Source organism: Primulina eburnea, chromosome 11 (assembly GCF_022965805.1).
Source record: "Primulina eburnea isolate SZY01 chromosome 11, ASM2296580v1, whole genome shotgun sequence".
Lineage (NCBI taxonomy): Eukaryota > Viridiplantae > Streptophyta > Magnoliopsida > Lamiales > Gesneriaceae > Primulina > Primulina eburnea.
Genome location: NC_133111.1, coordinates 36,105,949 through 36,125,873, shown reverse-complemented (window position 1 = coordinate 36,125,873; position 19,925 = coordinate 36,105,949). Strand labels below are relative to the sequence as shown.

Sequence of the window (19,925 nt, the reverse complement as noted above, 5' to 3'; positions counted from 1 at the left end):
TAACTCAATGCCAAATTCCACCTCTCTAACCGGAGGAAAACCAGGAATCTCATCTGGGAAAACATCAGGAAATTCACAAACCACTGGAATATCCTCTATACCAACACTACATGTGGATGAATCAATCGCATAGATGAGGTAGCCTTCCCCGCCCGACTCTAAAGCACGACAGGCTTTCAGAGCAGATACCACTGGCATCGGAGGTCGCGCTCCCTCACCATAGAAAAACCAACTAGAGCTCTCAGTCGTACGAAACTGAACAAGCTTCTGGTAACAATCTACGGTAGCTCGGTATGTAGTCAATAGGTCTATACCTAGAATACAATCAAAATCTTCCATCTCCAGGATTATAAGATTCGCAATCAATTCGTTACCCTCAAAATCTAAGGGACAACCCATCACTAGACGCTTCGCTAACACCGAATGACCCATCGGAGTAGAAACAGAAAGAATGACGTCTAGAGAAACATACGGTAACTTATGACGCTTAACAAATCGTGCAGAAATGAATGAATGTGATGCTCCGGTATCAATAAGAACAAAAGCAGGAATACCGAAAAGTACCTGCTATGACTCTCTCCGTTTCATCTGCAGCCTGATCCTGGTTCAGCGCAAAAACCTGACCTTGGGCACGAGGTCGAAGATTTGAACTACCCACTGCCTGACCCTGCCTCCTCTGCTGAACAGTCGTCTGAGATCCGGAACCAGATCCTGCTCCACCTCGCAACTGAGGACAATTCTTCTTGAGATGACCCATCTCTCCGCACTGAAAACAAGCTCCCGCGGCTGATCGGCATTGCTCCGATGGATGGTTCTTCCCACAATGCACACAAGAAACCTTCTTCTTACCAAAGCGGAAAACACCGCTAGACCGTGATCCAGATCCAGAAGAAGAAGAACCAGATTTCTTGAAAGACTGAGATCGAGGGCTCAAAGTACTCGGAGGTCTAGAAGAAAGAATAGCCCTACCACGCTGGAGACTGATCTCTGCCTGGCGACACCGGTTCACTAACCCATCATAAGAAGTAGGATTATCACAGACAGTGACTCGATCAAAAATCTCCTGGTTAAGACCCTGGAGGAAATGGTCATACTTGGCCTCAGAACTGCCACTGATATGAGGGGCAAAGGGTAACAACTCGAAGAACTTCTGCTGATATTCATCAACAGACATACTCCCCTGCTTAAGATTCAGGAGCTCAATCGTCTTTGCCTGGCGAAGGGCTGGAGGAAAATACAGCTGCATGAAAGCTGCACGGAAATCGGCCCAAGTCACCCTACCCTGAGACTGGACTATCGGTGCAGAGGTCGATCGCCACCACTTGCGCGCACGGCCCTCGAGAAGAAAACTAAGGGTCTCCATCCTCTGCTCCTCGGTGCACTGGAATGCACGGAAACAACTCTCCATGCGCTCTAACCAATCCTCAGCATCATCGGGAGTCTCACCGCCGACTAAAGGCTTAGGCCCCATCTGAATGAAACGGTGCAAATCAAAATGCCTAGGACCATCCCGACGATGACGATGTTCACGATGACGCCTACGATCGTCCTGGTCACCCCAACGACCTACACTTCCCTGACTACTCTCATCACCAAAGTGGTCAGCCATCGCTACAAGATAGAATGGGGAAAATGGTAAAATGGTCAACGAAAATCCCAAAACAGAATCTATATCCCAAAATCGTAAGCATGCTCTGATACCATAAATGTAGTGACCCGTTCCAGAATCACCTACTAATCAAGAACTAAGCATGCAATTAACTTAATTAATAATAATCAGAGATAACAACGGAAAATGGCCGACGACAAAAGTTATACAACCCAATCAGAACAACTCAAAATATATTCGGTACAACCATATCGAATAGAATAGTACTGAAAACTAAACCAACCAGCTACTCACTGTCCTCCTCCTGCTCTTCCTGAGCCATCCAACCTGAGGCCTGCCCCGTGGGAATGGGGTGTCCAAGATAAACAAAACCGAGGACGTGAGCGATAAGAACGCCCAGTACAAAAGCATGAGTATACAAGCCTATATGAAATGCACATGCTATGATATGATACCAGGGTAGTCAAGAAACAGGAGTAACAAAGGATCTCAAAATGCTCAGTCTAGAGGCGCCAAGTGGATAGTGCCGCGCGGTACTCCTCTGGGTCACTGCATCCACTACAAGAACAGACGTGGACCTAAAATGTCCCGGATCACCGAAGCCCTCCGGACCCGTCGGCCACTGTGTACTCTCGGTGTCCATGCGTCCACAAGACAAGACAGGGCTGAGCGGCCCCACAAGATATAGCTTATCTCGAAAGAGATACAGCTCAACAGTAAAGGCTATCTCGAAGGAGATACGGCTCAACATGAAATGCAACATGCATCATAAAACGTGACATAATAGCATGCATCATATGACATATATCAATGCACCACATAATCATGCAACACATATAAGGATGTATACTCGACCAGGATATCTCGGATAGTACTTTCGTACCTCTATCACAGCAAGCCTAGCCTTACGCAACACCGCTAATCAGGTCTAGAACAAGCCTACGCATCAAAAGCATACCCAATGAACAATACTACCATGCTCGACTAGCAAAACCAGTACTACCAAAGGTTTAGGGTTTACCTTCGTCCGTCGACAGCCCTTTGATGTCGATTGCCTCGTAACTCAGGCGTCACTACGCTACTAATCCTGGCAGCTCTTGGCTAACGCTCGACCGACAAACTAACCCTAGAAACCTTCCAAACCTCTCAAAATGAGACACAACTTCAAGAATTGACAATACAAAATGAGGAAATCCGAGCACTATTTATAGGCTATGTTCGGATCCACCGAACCCACTTCGGAACGTCCGAACTCCCACGTGTCCATCGGCTCTTGACACCTCATGATCGGATCCACCGAACCTACACTTCGGATCATCCGAACTTGCATGCAAACTGACGTGTCGATCAACTCTTGACACCTCATGATCGGATCCACCGAACCCACTTCGAATCGTCCGAACACTTCGGTGCTACCGAACCATCTTCGGTCCGTCCGATCATGACCACGGTCAAAATTACACATTAAACCTTCTTAATCACCATTAATCCGTTAATTACCCAATTTGGAATTCGGGCTACTACATATGTACTGTGAAAAGAAAATTGCATGTTAAGAAGAAAGCATTCTTGGCTGAACAATTAAGTTCTATTATTCAAAATAATTCTAGTTTAAAATATAAAGATGCTGGTTGTCCAACAATTTCAGGTGTTATTGGAGAAAACAAAATTTAAAAAAAAAATTGGATTTGGGAGCAAGAGTGAAGTTACTTCCTTATTCAGTTTATGAAAAGCTTAATTTAAGAAAAGTTAAACCTATATATGTCACTCTTTTACTAGCCGATAGGTCAATAAAAATACATAGAGGTATTGTAGAAGATGTACTAGATCAAGTTGATAAGTTCATATATCCTGTGAATTTTATTGGTATGGATACACAACCAATAGAAGTGCATAATGAAATTCCAATATTATTGAGGCGTTCATTTCTAGCAACTTCAAATGCTTTAATTAATTGTCGAAGTGGAATAATGAAATTATCTTTTGGAAATATGACTCTAGAAGTTAATGTGTTCAATTTATGTAAACAACCAAGTATTAATGAAGATGAAGATGATAATGTAATCGAATCAATTATGGAAGAAAGAATACAAGAAAAAAATTTAAATCAACAATCTGAAGTTTGTTTAATAGAAAGTTTTGAGTTTAAAAATAATTTTAAAGAAGTAAAAAATAATGATAATGAAAAACTTGAATAAAAAGGTTTGCCGGTAGAATTGAAATATGCATTTTTTTGGTGAAAATAAAACATTTTATGTTGTAATTTCTTCTAATCTTCTACCAAATCAAGAAAAAGATTTAATTGAATTACTTAAAAAACATTTAAAAAAAAACAGTTGGGTGGACTTTCAAACATATAAAAGGTATAAATCCTTTAATTTGCACGCATAGAATTTACTTGGCAGAAAATGTTAAAGCATATCAACAACCACAAAGAAGGTTAAATCCACATATGACAGAAGTTGTTAAGAATGAAGTATTAAAACTATTAGGCTATGTTTGGTGTATATGATAGGATAAATAATTGGATTGATGACAAAACTCAAGGTAAGGATATGTAATGTGTTGTGATAAAATATTGTTTGTTTGGTAAGATTTTAATGAGTATGATAAATTTTATATTTTTTGTTGTTGAGACAAAAATACCCCTAAACTAGCATTGATGACAATTTAGTATATAAAATGATATGTGTAGTTTTCTATATTAATTCTAGTGTTAATATAGAAATTAGTGATGACGAAATCGATTCACCTCCACAAACCAAAGATATATTGAATAAAAATATATATATATATATATATATATATATATATATATATATATATATATAAATATAAAATAGTTTTTCTTCAAATTTTGCAGCAGTGAAAGTTTTTTTTTCTCATATTAATTTTAATTAAAGTAATAAAAACGACAAATTTTTCTTCAAATTTGCAGTGGGTTAAAATAGTAATTTATGTGATATTTAAGCATTGGATTGTCAATCCTTTCAAAACTATGAGATTTCTTTTCTACCAAATATGGTTTTTTAATCATGAGCTTCTTGATTAATTGGGCATAAAAAATGAGACAAACATGGGATTAACAATCTATCCTACACTTATCACTCACACCAAACATACCCTTAGATGCTAGAATTATCTATCCAATCTCAGATAGTAAATAGGTAAATCCAACACAAGTAGTACCTCAAGCATCACTGTTATAAAAAATGAAAAAAAAAGAATTATTACAAGCTAGGATTCCATCTAGTTGATGTATGTGCATTGATTATAAAAAAATTAAATAATGCAACTAGAAAAGATCATTTCTCATTATCATTTTTAGATCAAATTTTAGAAAAAGTAGCAAGTAACTCTTATTACTGCTTTTTTATGGATATTCGGATATTATCAAATATCTATATCATTAAAAGATCAAGAAAAAACTACTTTCACTTGTCATTTGGAACTTTTCATTTAAAAGAATGTCATTTGGTTTATGCAATTCTCTGCTACTTTTCAAAGATGCACGCTAAGTATTTTCAGTAATATGATTGAAGAATTTGTGGAAGTTTTTATGGATGACATAACTGTTTTTGGAAACACATTTGAAAATTGTCTTAAAAATTTAGATAAAGTATTAAAAATATGTGAAAAACAAATCTTGTTTTAAATTGGGAAAATGTCATTATATGGTCAAATCTGGAATTATTTTAGGACATGTGATATATGAAAAAGGAATTGAAGTCGATAAAGCTAAAGTTGATGTGATTGGTAATTTAACATCACCAAAAACGATCAAAGAAGTTCGAACATTCATAGGTCATGCAAGATTTTATTGAAGAATTATAAAATAATTTAGCATAATATCTAAACCAATTTCAAATATTTTAACCAAAGATATATAATTTTAATGGACCAACAATTTGAAAATGATTTTAAAAAGATAATGACTCTTTTACCTTATCGCAAATTTACAACCTACATATTGGTCTTTGTCATTTGAATTAATATGTAATGCAAGAGATTATTCTATAGGAGCGGTGTTAGGACAAAGAAAAGAAAGAAAATCTTTTGAAATCTATTATGCTATTAGAACCTGTAGAAATTTGATTTCGATGTCTACAATATTCATAACAATCATGAGCTAAAATTCTTCACACAGTTAATGATTAATGGAGAAACAAGTAAAAGTGGTATCAATGGGATTATTGTTTTACCGTACTTGAGTGTATTCACCTTAACTCTCAACCTACTCGGTAAAATATCACGAAATTTTACCTCAAACCAGTCAACACAATTATCTACAACTTTTGTTTTATGTGGAAGACTCAAATCGTTCGACAAGATTGTTAAATAGTGGGTGCAAGTTGCAATATATGCTTGTGTCATTCATAAAGACCAATTACACAAATTATACGTACAAATTAATATTTTATGTTTCTTGTCTTCTCATGAAAACCATCGTCTTTGACCCCAAAATACGCTAAAAGACAACGGTTCTAAACCGTTGTCTTTTAGCGTGTTTTTGTGGGTCAAAGACAATTGTTTTATAAACAATTGTCTATTAGCGTGTTTTTTGGACAAACGACAACGGCTTTCTAAAACCGTTGTGAATTGGCATGTTTTTTTAGACAAACGACAACAGTTTTAGGTTTTCTAAAATCGTTGTGGACAAACGACTACGGTTTTAGTGAATCGTTGTGGATTAGCGTATTTTTTTGGATAAACGACAACGGTTTTAGTGAACCGTTGTTAAAATAGCGACGATTTAAAACAAACACTGTTGCTAATAGCGACGGTTTAAAAACTATCGCTACATTAAAATTGCGACGACTTTTTAAAACTGTTGCCGATTTTAAATTAGCGACGGTTTGACAAAAACCTTCGCTAATAAATCGTCACTATTTTAAAATCGGCGACGGTTGAATTACAACTATCATAAGACATACTCGTGCATTTATTCTTGATATCTATGTCTTCGAAATTTAATCAATTTAAATAAGTTCTAATACCAAGAAATAAAAGTGGACTTTGGATAAATTATTGCGCAGTGCGTTCAGGAGGAAGAGAGATTGAAACAAAATATGATTGAAAGTGTTTATTTAACATCTAACTATCAAGGTAATTGCACTAATAAGAAAAGAAAATTAATCAATAAGGACATGAACACTGGAAGCTCTGAGACTTCACAACATATGGAGCAACAAAAACAAGATAAAACCATTTGCTTGATTTGAAAAAATATTGATGGACATGTGAAGAAGGATTGTCCTATACTACAATTGGCATTTATAAAAAAGGTTGTCTAAGGAGTTGGTTGCCAACTGATGGTGAATGATACATCTATGTGGAAATGGAAATAAGGCTACTTTGGAGGATGTTGATGTTTTTTTAAGCTTTATTTAGCAAATGTGTTGTTAAACTTTATGTTTTACTATTTGGATTTGGAAAACATTTTTGTTGCACCATATTATAGAGGGAATTAGATTTTGGTTTCATGTTTGGAGAAATTAAGCTTTCTATTTATTCATTTGGCAATAAAACTTTCAAGTTTTTCTAAATTCAAATGTGATTGGTTCCTTGATTAATAAAATTTATTAATTGGACATCAATATTTTAAATGACATCGAAAATATACATGCATGCAATTATGAAATTAAATTCAATTAAATTATGAGATGTCACCATGTAGATAATGTTCGAAAATAAAATAGAGTATGCTAAGTTTATATAGTATGTTGACTTTAATGAGAATGAGTAAATTGGAAAGTCAACTTTGAGAAAAACATATATTGATACTTATATTTTTGTATGTGGTAGTAAAAATTTGATTGGGTGATAGTCTCATTCGAATTTAGAGTGAAGACCATTGATCTTTGCACATATTTTATATTAAGTTGGAGTTTCATGCATGCATGGGTTGTCTACGTTTGAATATTGTGTACATAATTGAAATGTTGGGCATATATTTAAAACAAACTCGGTATTAAATTATTATTAATCAGGTTATGAGTTATATAAAGTAAACTAATGATTTTATGCTAACATATCAGATACCTGACATTTGAAAATCGTTGGGTATTTGGATTCCGAATAAAGTTACGGAGCTTTATCACCAAGAATGATAATTTGTCTAAAGAAATCATTGATGATCAAATGTGATAATAAAGCTTTTAAATTATATTTAAAAAACAATTATATTTAAAGAACAACTGAAGCTTGTCAAAGTCAAAATATATTGATATGAAGTTTCTAGTTGTGAATAAAATAGTTCAAAGTGGTTATGTGTCAACTGGACAAGTTATTGTAAAATCTATAATTACGGATGCGTTTGAAATGGATTGGCCACCCAAAATGTCATGGGTTGGCCACCCAAGATTTGTGGCTCTAAGACGAATTCAACTAAGATTTGTATGAACTATTTTGGAATAAAGTGATGATTTTCATTGCAGTTTGGCATTTGGTTGAAATTCTGTATTAGACTCTTTGAGTGATTAAGATGGCCAGTTGGAAATACATACTTTTATTTGGATCACATTTATGTCTTTTTATGATACACGTCCATACTTGATCTATGTTATTATTATGCTGATATTGTGATCATTGAAGATTTTATTGATTTTAAATGTAGCAATGACCATTTTTGGTTCAATATTGGTATAATTGATAGACCAGATTGTTAAGGAATATTTTAGTTTATATAACAAGATATCAATTCAATTTTGGCATATACAATATCCTGATAATTTATATGGCCCAAGTGGGTGATTTTTGGAACTATTTTATAGACTCACATAATTTAATTAATTATACATGGACAAACTATTTGATAAAGGACTCGATAATGTGATCTAATTAATTATGTGTTTTCAAAGTATTAAATAAATTGGTATGATTCACATTATGTGTAAAAACACAACATAATTAAGTTTTCTATGATATGTCGAAGACTGCTAAGATTATATAAAGTCATGGTCCCTGGGACACAATGAATAACACAGAATATATACATTACACATATTCTAGATCTCTTTCCTACTTCATCTAATACAAGAATAAAGTGGTCGATTCTCTTTTGTCATGGAAAATCCATAACTTTCATTTTAGGTCAATCAATTGATTCTAGTACGCAATTACTGTTATTTATATTTTCTGATAATTTGACATGAATTCCTAGTTTGTTGTCATATATGTTGGATAAAATGGGTAAGTTCGATCCTGGGTGTGGGGGCAGTGCCCACACCCAGGATCAATGGCTGGGATTCAATCTCATGGGGAAAAACTTTTTTTAAAAAAAAAAAATTGGGCCAGAAAAAATTCTGGCCCTTGGATGTACCCCTGCAGGCACTGCCTGCAGGGGTAGGAAGGAATAATCCGATAAAATGTGAGTAATGAATGAAAGGGAGTGGGAGATGTTCCACATTGGAAAATGTGCAAAGAAAAGTCTTCTTTATTAGCTCCAAGTTTGAGCTAAAGGTTTGGGCCTAAAGGGGTACCAGAAATTTTTAGAAGGGGAAAGACGCTAGTAGGCTAGTCGGTGAAACGCGTGCGCGTGCAGCCGGTGCGGTGTGGTCTCTTGACCGTATTAATCTTTTTGGACAAAATTTATTGGGAAAATAATTTTTATTTTCAAAATAAAGATAAAGACTGCAACAGTGTATCCATTTGCCTATCATAGAAACATTCAGACCAAAGAGTGTGTTCGTCTGCGTTTGGATCAAACAGTGCATCTGTCCACAGAGCTGCGTTTTACCCAGTGCGTCCCTTGGCACGAAACCGTGCCTCCATTGGCGTACGTCCATTGGCTCAGAACCGTGCGTCCCTGGCTTGTGCGCGGGTCGCTTGGCTTATGTGACTCATTCTTTAAATAGTCCCTTGCAGCATTCATCAGATATTTTTTGCATACATTTTTGTTGCATTCTTCTCTTCTGAAACTTGAGAGTTCTACATATTTCGTTCACTGGTATCAAGAGTTGTAGTGTTGCTTTCTTGATTCGAATCGTGGTATCTTAAAAACGGTTGTCGCCAACGTAAAGCACTATTATACGGGGAATTTCGTCTTGCGGATAAGGACTTATCCTTGCTTCGACTTACTGCATACTGTTGCTGCTCACATTGTTCTGTTGTCCAAAATCCAGAATACCTACAATATATGATTTCAATTACATGATTTATAGCTTAAATCTCCGACAAGTAGTACATTTGTGACATTGTGTTTGGACTTTTGTAACGTTTAAAAATGTTGTGTTTGGACTTTTATACAGTTTAAAAAATTTGAGCATCATATTATCATTAGCTATAAATTATAATCTTTAGCAAAACAGCAAACCATTGATATCACATGCCACATTTTCAACTCAAAATGACTAAATGAGAAAATTTTAAAATATAGGGCCGGATAAGAATTGTTTTTTATAATATGGTAAATCAAAATTACTCGGACAAAAATATTGAAAGGATCGGTTAATCGAATAAAGAGTGTTTAGAAGGGGGGTTGAATAAACACTGCATAAATTTAAATATTCTTAGACAATATGATTTCAGTTTTGTTACAAACTGAAACTAGATATCCCGTTGGTCAATAACAATCAGTTAAACTGAATGACACAGTTGCGGAAAATAAACTGACTGAAAGATAGAGTATCTAACTGAAAATGACAACTGAAGTAATGACACCGCAATTTGTTTCTGGATGTTCGGAGACTTGAATAACTCCTACGTCACCCTTTCTATCACGAAGATAGGATATTCACTAAAAAACTTTGATCAAATACAAAACAGTATACTGACCCACTTCAGTTTGGACTTATCACTTTGCCAAAACTAAAACTCTTAGTATACAACACTTTTACAGTTCGTAACTGATCTTATCACAACTTAGAAAATCTATCAACGATTACAAAGTGTCATGTAAGCTCGAGAATGTAGTCTTAAATACTACTGATATAACCGATAAGCGTGAGCTTTGATTTCTGAATGTAAGTCGAAATTTTTGCAGCGTGACAACAAGTGAAATGAGATAACTGAAAGTCGTGTTTGTCTTCAGTTGCTGCCTTCGACTATTTATAGGCTCTCCTCTCAACGGTAACATTAAATAATGTTTGAATATTCTAACCGTTGATTGCCACGTCGATATACTCTGACAATCGTACAATGTTCATTCTGTAATGCGGCGTTCCACTACTAGTTGCAGGTATATGTACTATTTTGTCGGTTGTCGCTTTCAACTGATGACGTGTACTGCTGAGAAATCAGCTGGTAAAGAATCAGTTGACGAGAATGAACTTCAGTTGTATCGATCAGATGACGTGTTCAGCAGATGACGTGTTCAGTTGATGATCAGTTCAGTTGCTTAGTTCAGTTGGTAAGTCTTGTTGTCAAAGCACCGGAATTAAGTTTCCAACATATATTATATTATATTATCTAACATACATATAAATATAGCAGTTCTAATTGTGAATTTTCTAATATACCATTATTCATTTAAATTAGCAAATTAAATCAATGGTTTTTTTAATGGGTTCTTTTAGTAATTCTTGTACATCTTAAATGACTTTGGACATTAATACATATTGAATTCATCAATTTACCAATGATTTTTTTTTTTTTTGTTGCTACTAAAATTGATTGCTAAAATGAGTTGTTTTTTTCATGGTTGCTAATGAATATTTAATTTTTTTATCTTATCTTTTATTTTACATATACATACATCACTTTTACAACAAGTTGATTTTTAAATATGAACTAAGAAGCGTCATATTTTTTATTTAAATATGTCATTTTATTTTTGTGACACTATTTTTTCCTTATATATATATTTTTTATTGTTTACAGTTGTTTTTATGCTTATTATTTTTATTTAACATTATTGGAAATATTATATGCATAGAAAATTTAAATCATAATGTGTCTACACGCGTTTGCAAATTTAGAATTAATGTTCATAGTGTGTTCAACTCTACCCGCATTTACAATGATAATTAATATTGTTGTCATAAAAAATAATGTTTTTCATTAGTGAATCAAATAAGAGATTCGTCTTACAAATGACTCGTGTGGCCCGCTCACAAAATTTTGTATGTTATCTTATTTATATATCTATTTTATTTAGCAAATCACAATTGATATTTAATTTAATAAATGTTTAGTAGTGGTTTTATTTTAACATTATTATGATAATTTATTTAATTAAGATAATTTAATTTGACAATATTTTGTCTATGTTCACCCCCTTTTAAGTACATCGTAATTTTGGTTTTGATAAAATTCACTATTATGTTATTTTTATTATTTTCCCATTGTGAATTATATTTGGATGAAAATTATTTTTTCTAATTTGAGAGAGCTGTCATTATGTTATAATCACACGGATTGAAAATATCGTATGAATAAGTGAATATATATGATTTATTGTCATAATATATTTTCATTTTTTGTGTTTTATATATATTTAGATTTATAAATACTCGTAAACAATATATTATTCGATTTTAAATATTATTTAAATCTCATTATTAGTTATCTACATGTATTGCATCGTATATTTTTCTAGTATATAATAAATATAACAGTTTTCACTTGCGAGTAAATTAAATTTCACGATTGACTGAAATGACATTTAATTTACAAGAATGGATCCGACAGTCCATTCCACAGCACGAACATCGAAACAAGTGACAGTCTACTAAAAGGAACTAAACGAAGCTCTGCATTACAAAGCCGAACTTCGTTTCAAAATACAAGAAAACCATGAATTGATCAGATCATCCTGTCACTATCAACACTTTTTATTGTTGCTGCGCAGATGATTCTGTGTGGGCTACTGATTGTTAGGATGTTGTTGCTGGTGCACTGGGTGCCTGACGGAGGAAGCTAGGATTCTCTGTTGTTCGACCTGGAACAGTTCGTGCAGATTGTTCTTGAGGTAACAGTACTCGTATTCGAGGAGTTCCAACGCTCTTAAGCACCTGAATTGATTTATTTTTTATTCGGACCCAAGAGGCTTTTGGCAAGAATGTGAAAAAGTGAAATTTAAGTACGTGCTATATTGAAATTAGAAAAGGCGTGTGTTTACCCAGGCCAGTTGGTTTGGTCGGAAGCAGCGCGAAAGGCGACGCACACATTCCTCACTCTTTTGGCACCAATGCTCGAACTGCTTCCCATTAATTGATTCAAATGTATTCCCATTCTCTTGTAGTCCGATAACTCTCTATCTGCCCTATCAAAATATATCACACAAAACAGTTTCAAACCCACAAAATATATTTTATAATTTCCAAATGTAATATTTGGAGTGAATTACATACAGCAATGCTCTGAGGTTCTTCAATAGCTTTTCAGACTCGTGGAAGTATATGTTGACAACCTCGGAGACAAAGTTTGGAGATGATTCATCTTGCAGCTGCTGCAGCTGCAAGAACTGCTCATCCAACACTCCCTAAAACACGTACACCATCACAACATTTCAATGTTATCTCAAGAGACGATCAATATATTTCGACAAATAGTGATCAGTATCGAACCTGGTGGAAGAGTAAAGCCAGCAACCGGTTCATTTCGGCCAGCAAACGCTCCACATGGAACCCCAACATCCACAACGGTAGACCCGTTTTGTCTAATTCTTTCTTCGATGCTAACAACTGTCTTTTTTTGGTTAAAAAATCAAGAAACTACGAGAATTAATAGAGGCAAGAATTCAATTCTTCCTTCTTTTTCTTACCTTGCAAGGTTTCTATATGTTGTGATGTTTAAGGAATGAGGATATACATACATATATAGTCGTCAGTTGGAATTGAAGAGTGAAGCATGCAATTTTTAAACGGTGGTGGTGGATTATATTAGTCCCACAACTTAAAACAGGACAAATTTGTACTTGTCAGCGCAAAAGTACCACGCACGCTGGAAATGGTGGCTACATTTGCATGATGGAACTTTTATTTTTTGGGCAGAATCATCGGTTCATATTTAAAATAAAAAATATTTTTTAAAAATATCTTATTAATCGAATTGGATCAGAGATTTATATCATAAAATTGATTTGTAAAATCATTTTATATGAGTTTTTGTGTTCTTTTTGTATGCCTCCATCTGCATGTTTTTCCCCATAATTTGAATTTATAGATGAAAAAGTTACTATACATTAAGAGTAGATTCTGCACATATATATATATATATATATATATATATATATATATATATATATATATATATATATATACACACGTACCCTAGCAAATACAAAATTGTGACTAATTTATCGTAAAAAAGTTGATAAGGAAGTAACAAATAAATGATAAATATACATGCAATTTAGTCTCATCAAAGAGTATCAATAAATAGCGATCAACTCTTTCAAAAATGTTCGTATTCCTTGCATGCATGCGCCAGGCTTGAATTCTCTCCATAGTTTTTTTCTTAAACCACTTCAACCTAGCTGCCGAAGTAGTAAACATTTCAAATTTCATGTCTACACGAACTCGTACCCGATTCCACGATGAGCAAGAAAAGTAGCAAAACAAAAGAAAATGCGCATAATATCTTCATCCACCATGTTGGTCTCAGGTACGGTATCTTAAGATATAAATAAGAAAATAAAGAATGACATCGAGATTTACGTAGAAAACCCCTAAAAATTATTATGGTAAAAACCACGAACAAGATAAAAAGAATTTCACTATAATATTTTATTGTATATAATACTCACTGTGTTTCCAAAGAGAACACACAATCTCTTAATACAAGATAACAAATGTCTAACAAATATTATAGAACTAAACACTCAAATGCTATTAGATGAAAGAAAATAACTGAGAATAAGATAACATCTCAATGTACCAGAATTCTCCATTGAAAACCAAGATGTCGAATCAAATATGAAGCAATATTTAATTCATCTGGATTAATGCTAAGAATTTTTTTTTTTTCATTAAAGCCAAATCAATGTGTCGTGCCTCCATCTTGATTCATTCTACATATTAGTTGTGGCGTACGTATTGAATTAAAATTTGATCTTGTGACCACATATTTGAGACCAGATTGTTTAAATCTAAGGCACATGTGTATATATTATATATTGATCGCATACATATGTATCTGTCTTCAAATACTCGTGTACATATATATCTAATATTTGCAGGTAAAATGTTAATTTTACATTATATTTCTACTCTTGATCTTATAATATTGTATATTAAATTTAATTTTGTGTAAATACTAATAGATTAAATAAGGTTGGCGTGCGGAGTGGTAAGCTTTAGGTGGCAGGTTTGTGCGGCGTTAAAGCCCATTCCGTCCTAGTTTACCGCTTTTTACATACACGCTTTTTCTCCATTAACATTTGTTCACGCGTCTTATATTTATACTGTTTTTTTTTCATATCATAATTATAGAAATTAGTGTTATGTTTGAAAAAAATATGTACACTAATATATATTGGCAAAAACTTGTGTGACACGATCTCACGAGTCGCATTTTGTGAGATGAATCTCTTATTTGGGTCATCCATATTATTATTTTTTATTATGAATACGGTAGGGTTGACCAATCTCACAGATAAAGATTCGTGAGACTGTCTCACAAAAGACCTACTCATATATATTACGTTGTTACTCCACAAATACATACATATATATATATATATATATATATATATATATATATATATATATATATATATATATATATATATATCAAATTTTAAATGTGTAAAGTTATACTTGTCAAATAATGATAAAAACTAAGAATGAATTATATATTCATATAATTGAAAATATTATAGCACGAAAGATGATACAATTTTGTTCACATAACTATTTGGCATTTTATTCTCAATAATGATGATGTCAAAAAAGGTTAACAATGGGATGACGTATAAAATGATGCAATTAAGAATTAAAAATGAACTGAGCAATGATGAAACTTTTCAGCTGTTTCACGCTCCAATGGCATTACGCATGACTTATAATATATTGATTGCTTCTACATTATATTTATGATATAAAATCACATTATTTAATTATATTTTTTTTTTGAGAAAAACTTGTAATTTTATTAAGAGATGACAGAGTCTGGATTTACAAATTTTACTAACCAATAAGGAAAACTCTCATTCTTCCAAACAAAAGGATCGGGAAAAAAAATAGCAAAAGAAGCTAGAGCATGTGCAACCGTATTGACAGATCGTCTAAGATGAAGATATGTCGAATGCCATTTTGCTCAAGAAGTCGTCTAATATCCTCCGCACAAGATCCAACATAACTCAGATCTTCCTCTGGACACATGACTGCTTGCACCGCCATAAGAGAATCTGAGTTAATGTGATTAATGATAATATTATGCTCAGTCACAACCCGGCCCTTATCCCAGCAGCAATCGCTTCAAGTTCGGCGAGGGCCACCGACTGAGGCTTAAAAATTGTCATACCAAACGCTAGTGCCATCTTGCCTTCGTGATCTCTTACCACCCCGCCAATCGCAAATTGATTAGAGGTTTCCTTATACGCTGCGTCGACATCAAGACAAAATTGATTGAAATGAGGTGCTATCCACGAGCAAGGTGAAGGGGGTGCAGTAGGCGGACATGTTGTTTGCAAATGTGTGCTTTGAGCATACTGGAATTCATTCAGTAAAGCCTCACTCCAATCAACATTAAGCACCTTTAAAGTGCTTTTCTACTTGTGTACAATCTTGAGTCTCTCGCTCCACACAGCATAAGTACGTATAGCAAAGAATTCAAATTTCAGTTTACTCAGTTTCTCCTTCGTCCCAATGAATATATCAAACACATCTAAAAACCGAACTCCTTTCAAAAATGGCCAACACCCAGAATATTTCCAGCATAGTTTAATAATTATATTATTAGCTTGAGAGATTGTATATTTTTTGAAACAATAATTTTAAAATATTATTCATTCATGAAGTATAATCAATTTGTTACTATAAAAAAAATATAAATTGAACATTAATTCAAATTAATACTTAGCTTTTAATGATACCATAATTACTCAAGATGATGTAAATAATTACACAGAAACATTTATGGACAGTTTGACAAGTCGATTTTGTGATACTGATATCTTCTTTTAGTCACTCGTTAAAAATTATTATTTTTTATGTTAAAAATATTATTTATTGTTGTAAATATAAACATGATCGATCTATCAGATAAAAAATCATGAGATCGTTCAAAAAACGTATAATTATATAAATTATTTATAGTATGGATTTATTGCACGCTTGGACTTGGTGGTGTTACTTTGGTGTTATGTGGTGTGCACATTTTAAAAATGTAAACTAATTAATTAGTATAGACATAGGAATCATAACCATAATCATTATGCTTCTTAGTTTGTGCATACTCACTCCGAGCAATTATCCACTCAAAATAATATTACTATTTATCTGAGCACTTTTGGCTTTGAAATTCCAAATATGTCGGGGAATATATATGGCTTTAACCTTTATAAATTCCCAATAACTCATAAATTAAGCAGTAATCTAATAATTTCGTGTGCTATAAAAAGTTGAGTTTAGTTCTTAGTGAAACAGACGAGTTGCTCGAGAGAATGTAACATGCATGCCACATATTTACCAAAATTATTGTTCTTATTTTTGTAAAGAAACTTCTCTTCCCAAAAAAAAATGTACCTTTATTTTGGTGGGGGTGGGTGTATACTTTAATTTGGTTGTACACTGAAGTTTAAATTTTTATTCTCGAAATTTATTTATGTTTAGTTGAAAAAGAGCCACGAGCTCGAGATTTCGTCACAAAATTAAAATTTTGGTATTAGATAAACGTTACTCTATGTTATTGATAGCTGACATTGTGTGTAGTTGAATGCAAAATTCTAATATTTTTCTTCAGTATTAAAAATATAAGGCTATGTTTGGTTGAAAGATAAAATTGTGAATTGATTAAGAGATAATTAATGATAGAAAGAATGATTGAAGTATATAAGGATAAAATAATATTATGTTTGGTATGGTTGTTAAGAATGAGATAATTAAGAATCTTTTGATAAATTGACAAAATTGCCCTCCACTTCGGCGGCGGTGGCGGTCGGCTGGCATTCAGTGGCGGTGGGCGGTCGGGTGGCAGGAAGTGTTGGTGAGTTTGGATATAGAAAAAGGGTAAAATTGAAAAAATAGGTGGATTAAGAGTTGGATAAATAATCTTAAAAGGTAAGGAGTGATTATTTTATCCCAGTTAATATAACCTAATCATTTATATGAGAGATTGACTCGGCTAAATAAAAATCTTACCAAAGATGAGATTATGTGGGTTAATACGAGGGATTGACTTGTTCTTATTTTTGTAAAGAAAATTCTCTTCCCAAAAAAAAATGTACCTTAATTTTGGTGGGGGTGGGTGTATACTTTTATTTGGTTGTACACTGAACTTTAAATTTTTGTTCTCGAAATTTATTTATGTTTAGTTGAAAAAGAGCCACGAGCTCGAGATTTCGTCTCAAAATTAAAATTTTGGTGTCAAATAGACCATACTCTATGTTATTGATAGTTGACATTGTGTGTAGATGAATGCAAAATTCTAATATTTTTATCCAACATTAGACTATAAGACAACGTTTGGTTGGAAGATAAAATTATGAAATGATTAATAGATAAATGATAAAAAGAATGATTGAAGTATATAAGGATAAAATAATATTATGTTTGGTATAGTTGTTAAGAATGAGATAATTAAGAATCTTTTGATAAATTGACAAAATTGCCCTCCACTTCGGCGGCGGGGGCGTGGCAGCTGGCGGTGGCGGGCGATCGGTGGCAGGAAGTGTTGGTGAGTTTGGACATAGAAGAAGAGTAAAATTGGAAAAATAAGTTGGATTAAGAGTTGGATAAATAAAAATCACTAAACATGAGATTATATGAGTTAAAATTTCATAAACCCACCTAATCTCTCAACCAAACGCAGCGTAAAGAGATTGTTAATTAAGAAAACCTAACCACGTGCTTTGGTGGCTACCCGCAGCAAGAATTTCAACAAAGTCTTCACGTTCCTCATGTTGAGCGTCGAAACTCTGGTTTTCAGAGCCGTTGCTATTTGGAGGCAGATAAGTCATCAACTCGAGCCTATTTATATTTGTGGATATAATTTTGGGAAAAAAAATACTTATTATATAATAGTATAAATCGATATATTGTAAATTTATCATTCTTGGGTTTTTTTTTCTTCGTATCACAAAATTTTATTTTTCGTCTGCTTAGTAATAAATTTATTTTATTATTCTTGGGTCTCTTAAATTTATTTATAAAATTTGTTATTTTTAGGTCTTTTCATAATTTTTTCCCTATATAAATTTGTTTTTTTTGTGCCCAATATAATTTTTTTTATTCTCTAAATTTATTATCCAATAATATAATTGGACCGATATAAAAACTCATCTCATATTAACGATGACGATTTATTTTCGATGTTGACGTTCTTGAAGTTTTCGTTACCAAAAGAAACAAAATGGACAATTGATATAGTAAAATACTTGAAGCAAATAGATAGATACTTTTCAAATACTCACATTATTTTAAAGAGTGAGTCTTATGTGAGACCGTCTCACGGATCTTAATCCGTGAGACGGGTCAACCCTACCCATATTCACAATAAAAAGTAATACTATTAGCATAAAAAGTAATACTTTTATATGGGTGACCCAAATAAGAGATCCGTCTCACAGATACGATCCGTGAGACCGTCTCACATAAGTTTTTGCCTATTTTAAAAACCGTCTCGACTATATATCATAGTTATATTTGTTTAAGTAAAACAAAGTTTCTCAAAATTAAAACTCAACAAAACTTTTTTGGATCAAAAATGTCAAAAGAAAAAATTGAATTAATGGACTATATTATCAATTGATAAAAAATTTATTAAACAATTTGATTAGTTTTTTTAAACTTTAAACAATAAAAAGAGATGTTCATTTTGTAAAAAAATAATCTTATTACTCAATTATAATAAAAATATTAGAGTCAAAAAAAAAAAAATATATTTAAACTATTGCACATTTGTTTAATTTTTTATATCCTTTATAACATATTGATTTAATTTAAAAAAATAATCGTAACACACAGTTTGATTTAAATGTGTTTAAATTAAGTTATACTCAATCTCAAAAATTGTTAGTATCAAATCTTCTGATGTTTTCTATCGTAATTCTCGTGTTAAAATCTAAAAATTAGCTAGTACCAGTTATTTTCGATTAATCAAATTTGGAATTCTATTCAAAAGGCAGACTCTTTTGTAGTTGAGCTCTAACACAAAACAAGACACAGCAAGATTTGCTGTCCACAACAGTATGCATGTATAAATTAATCTCACA

General features: G+C 33.0%; 1 protein-coding gene across 1 annotated transcript; it reads right to left on the bottom strand.

The window, feature by feature from the left end:
* Positions 1 to 12,182: 12,182 nt before the first annotated feature.
* On the bottom strand, positions 12,183 to 13,319 carry LOC140805111 (pseudo histidine-containing phosphotransfer protein 6-like). The gene is made up of 4 exons (XM_073161301.1): positions 13,117 to 13,319; positions 12,901 to 13,031; positions 12,669 to 12,812; positions 12,183 to 12,561 (listed from the first exon to the last, which is right to left on the bottom strand). Exons 1-4 carry the CDS (start codon positions 13,183 to 13,185, stop codon positions 12,414 to 12,416), a joined length of 492 nt encoding a protein of 163 aa, XP_073017402.1. The 5' UTR covers positions 13,186 to 13,319; the 3' UTR covers positions 12,183 to 12,413.
* Between the last annotated feature and the right edge of the window lie 6,606 nt (positions 13,320 to 19,925).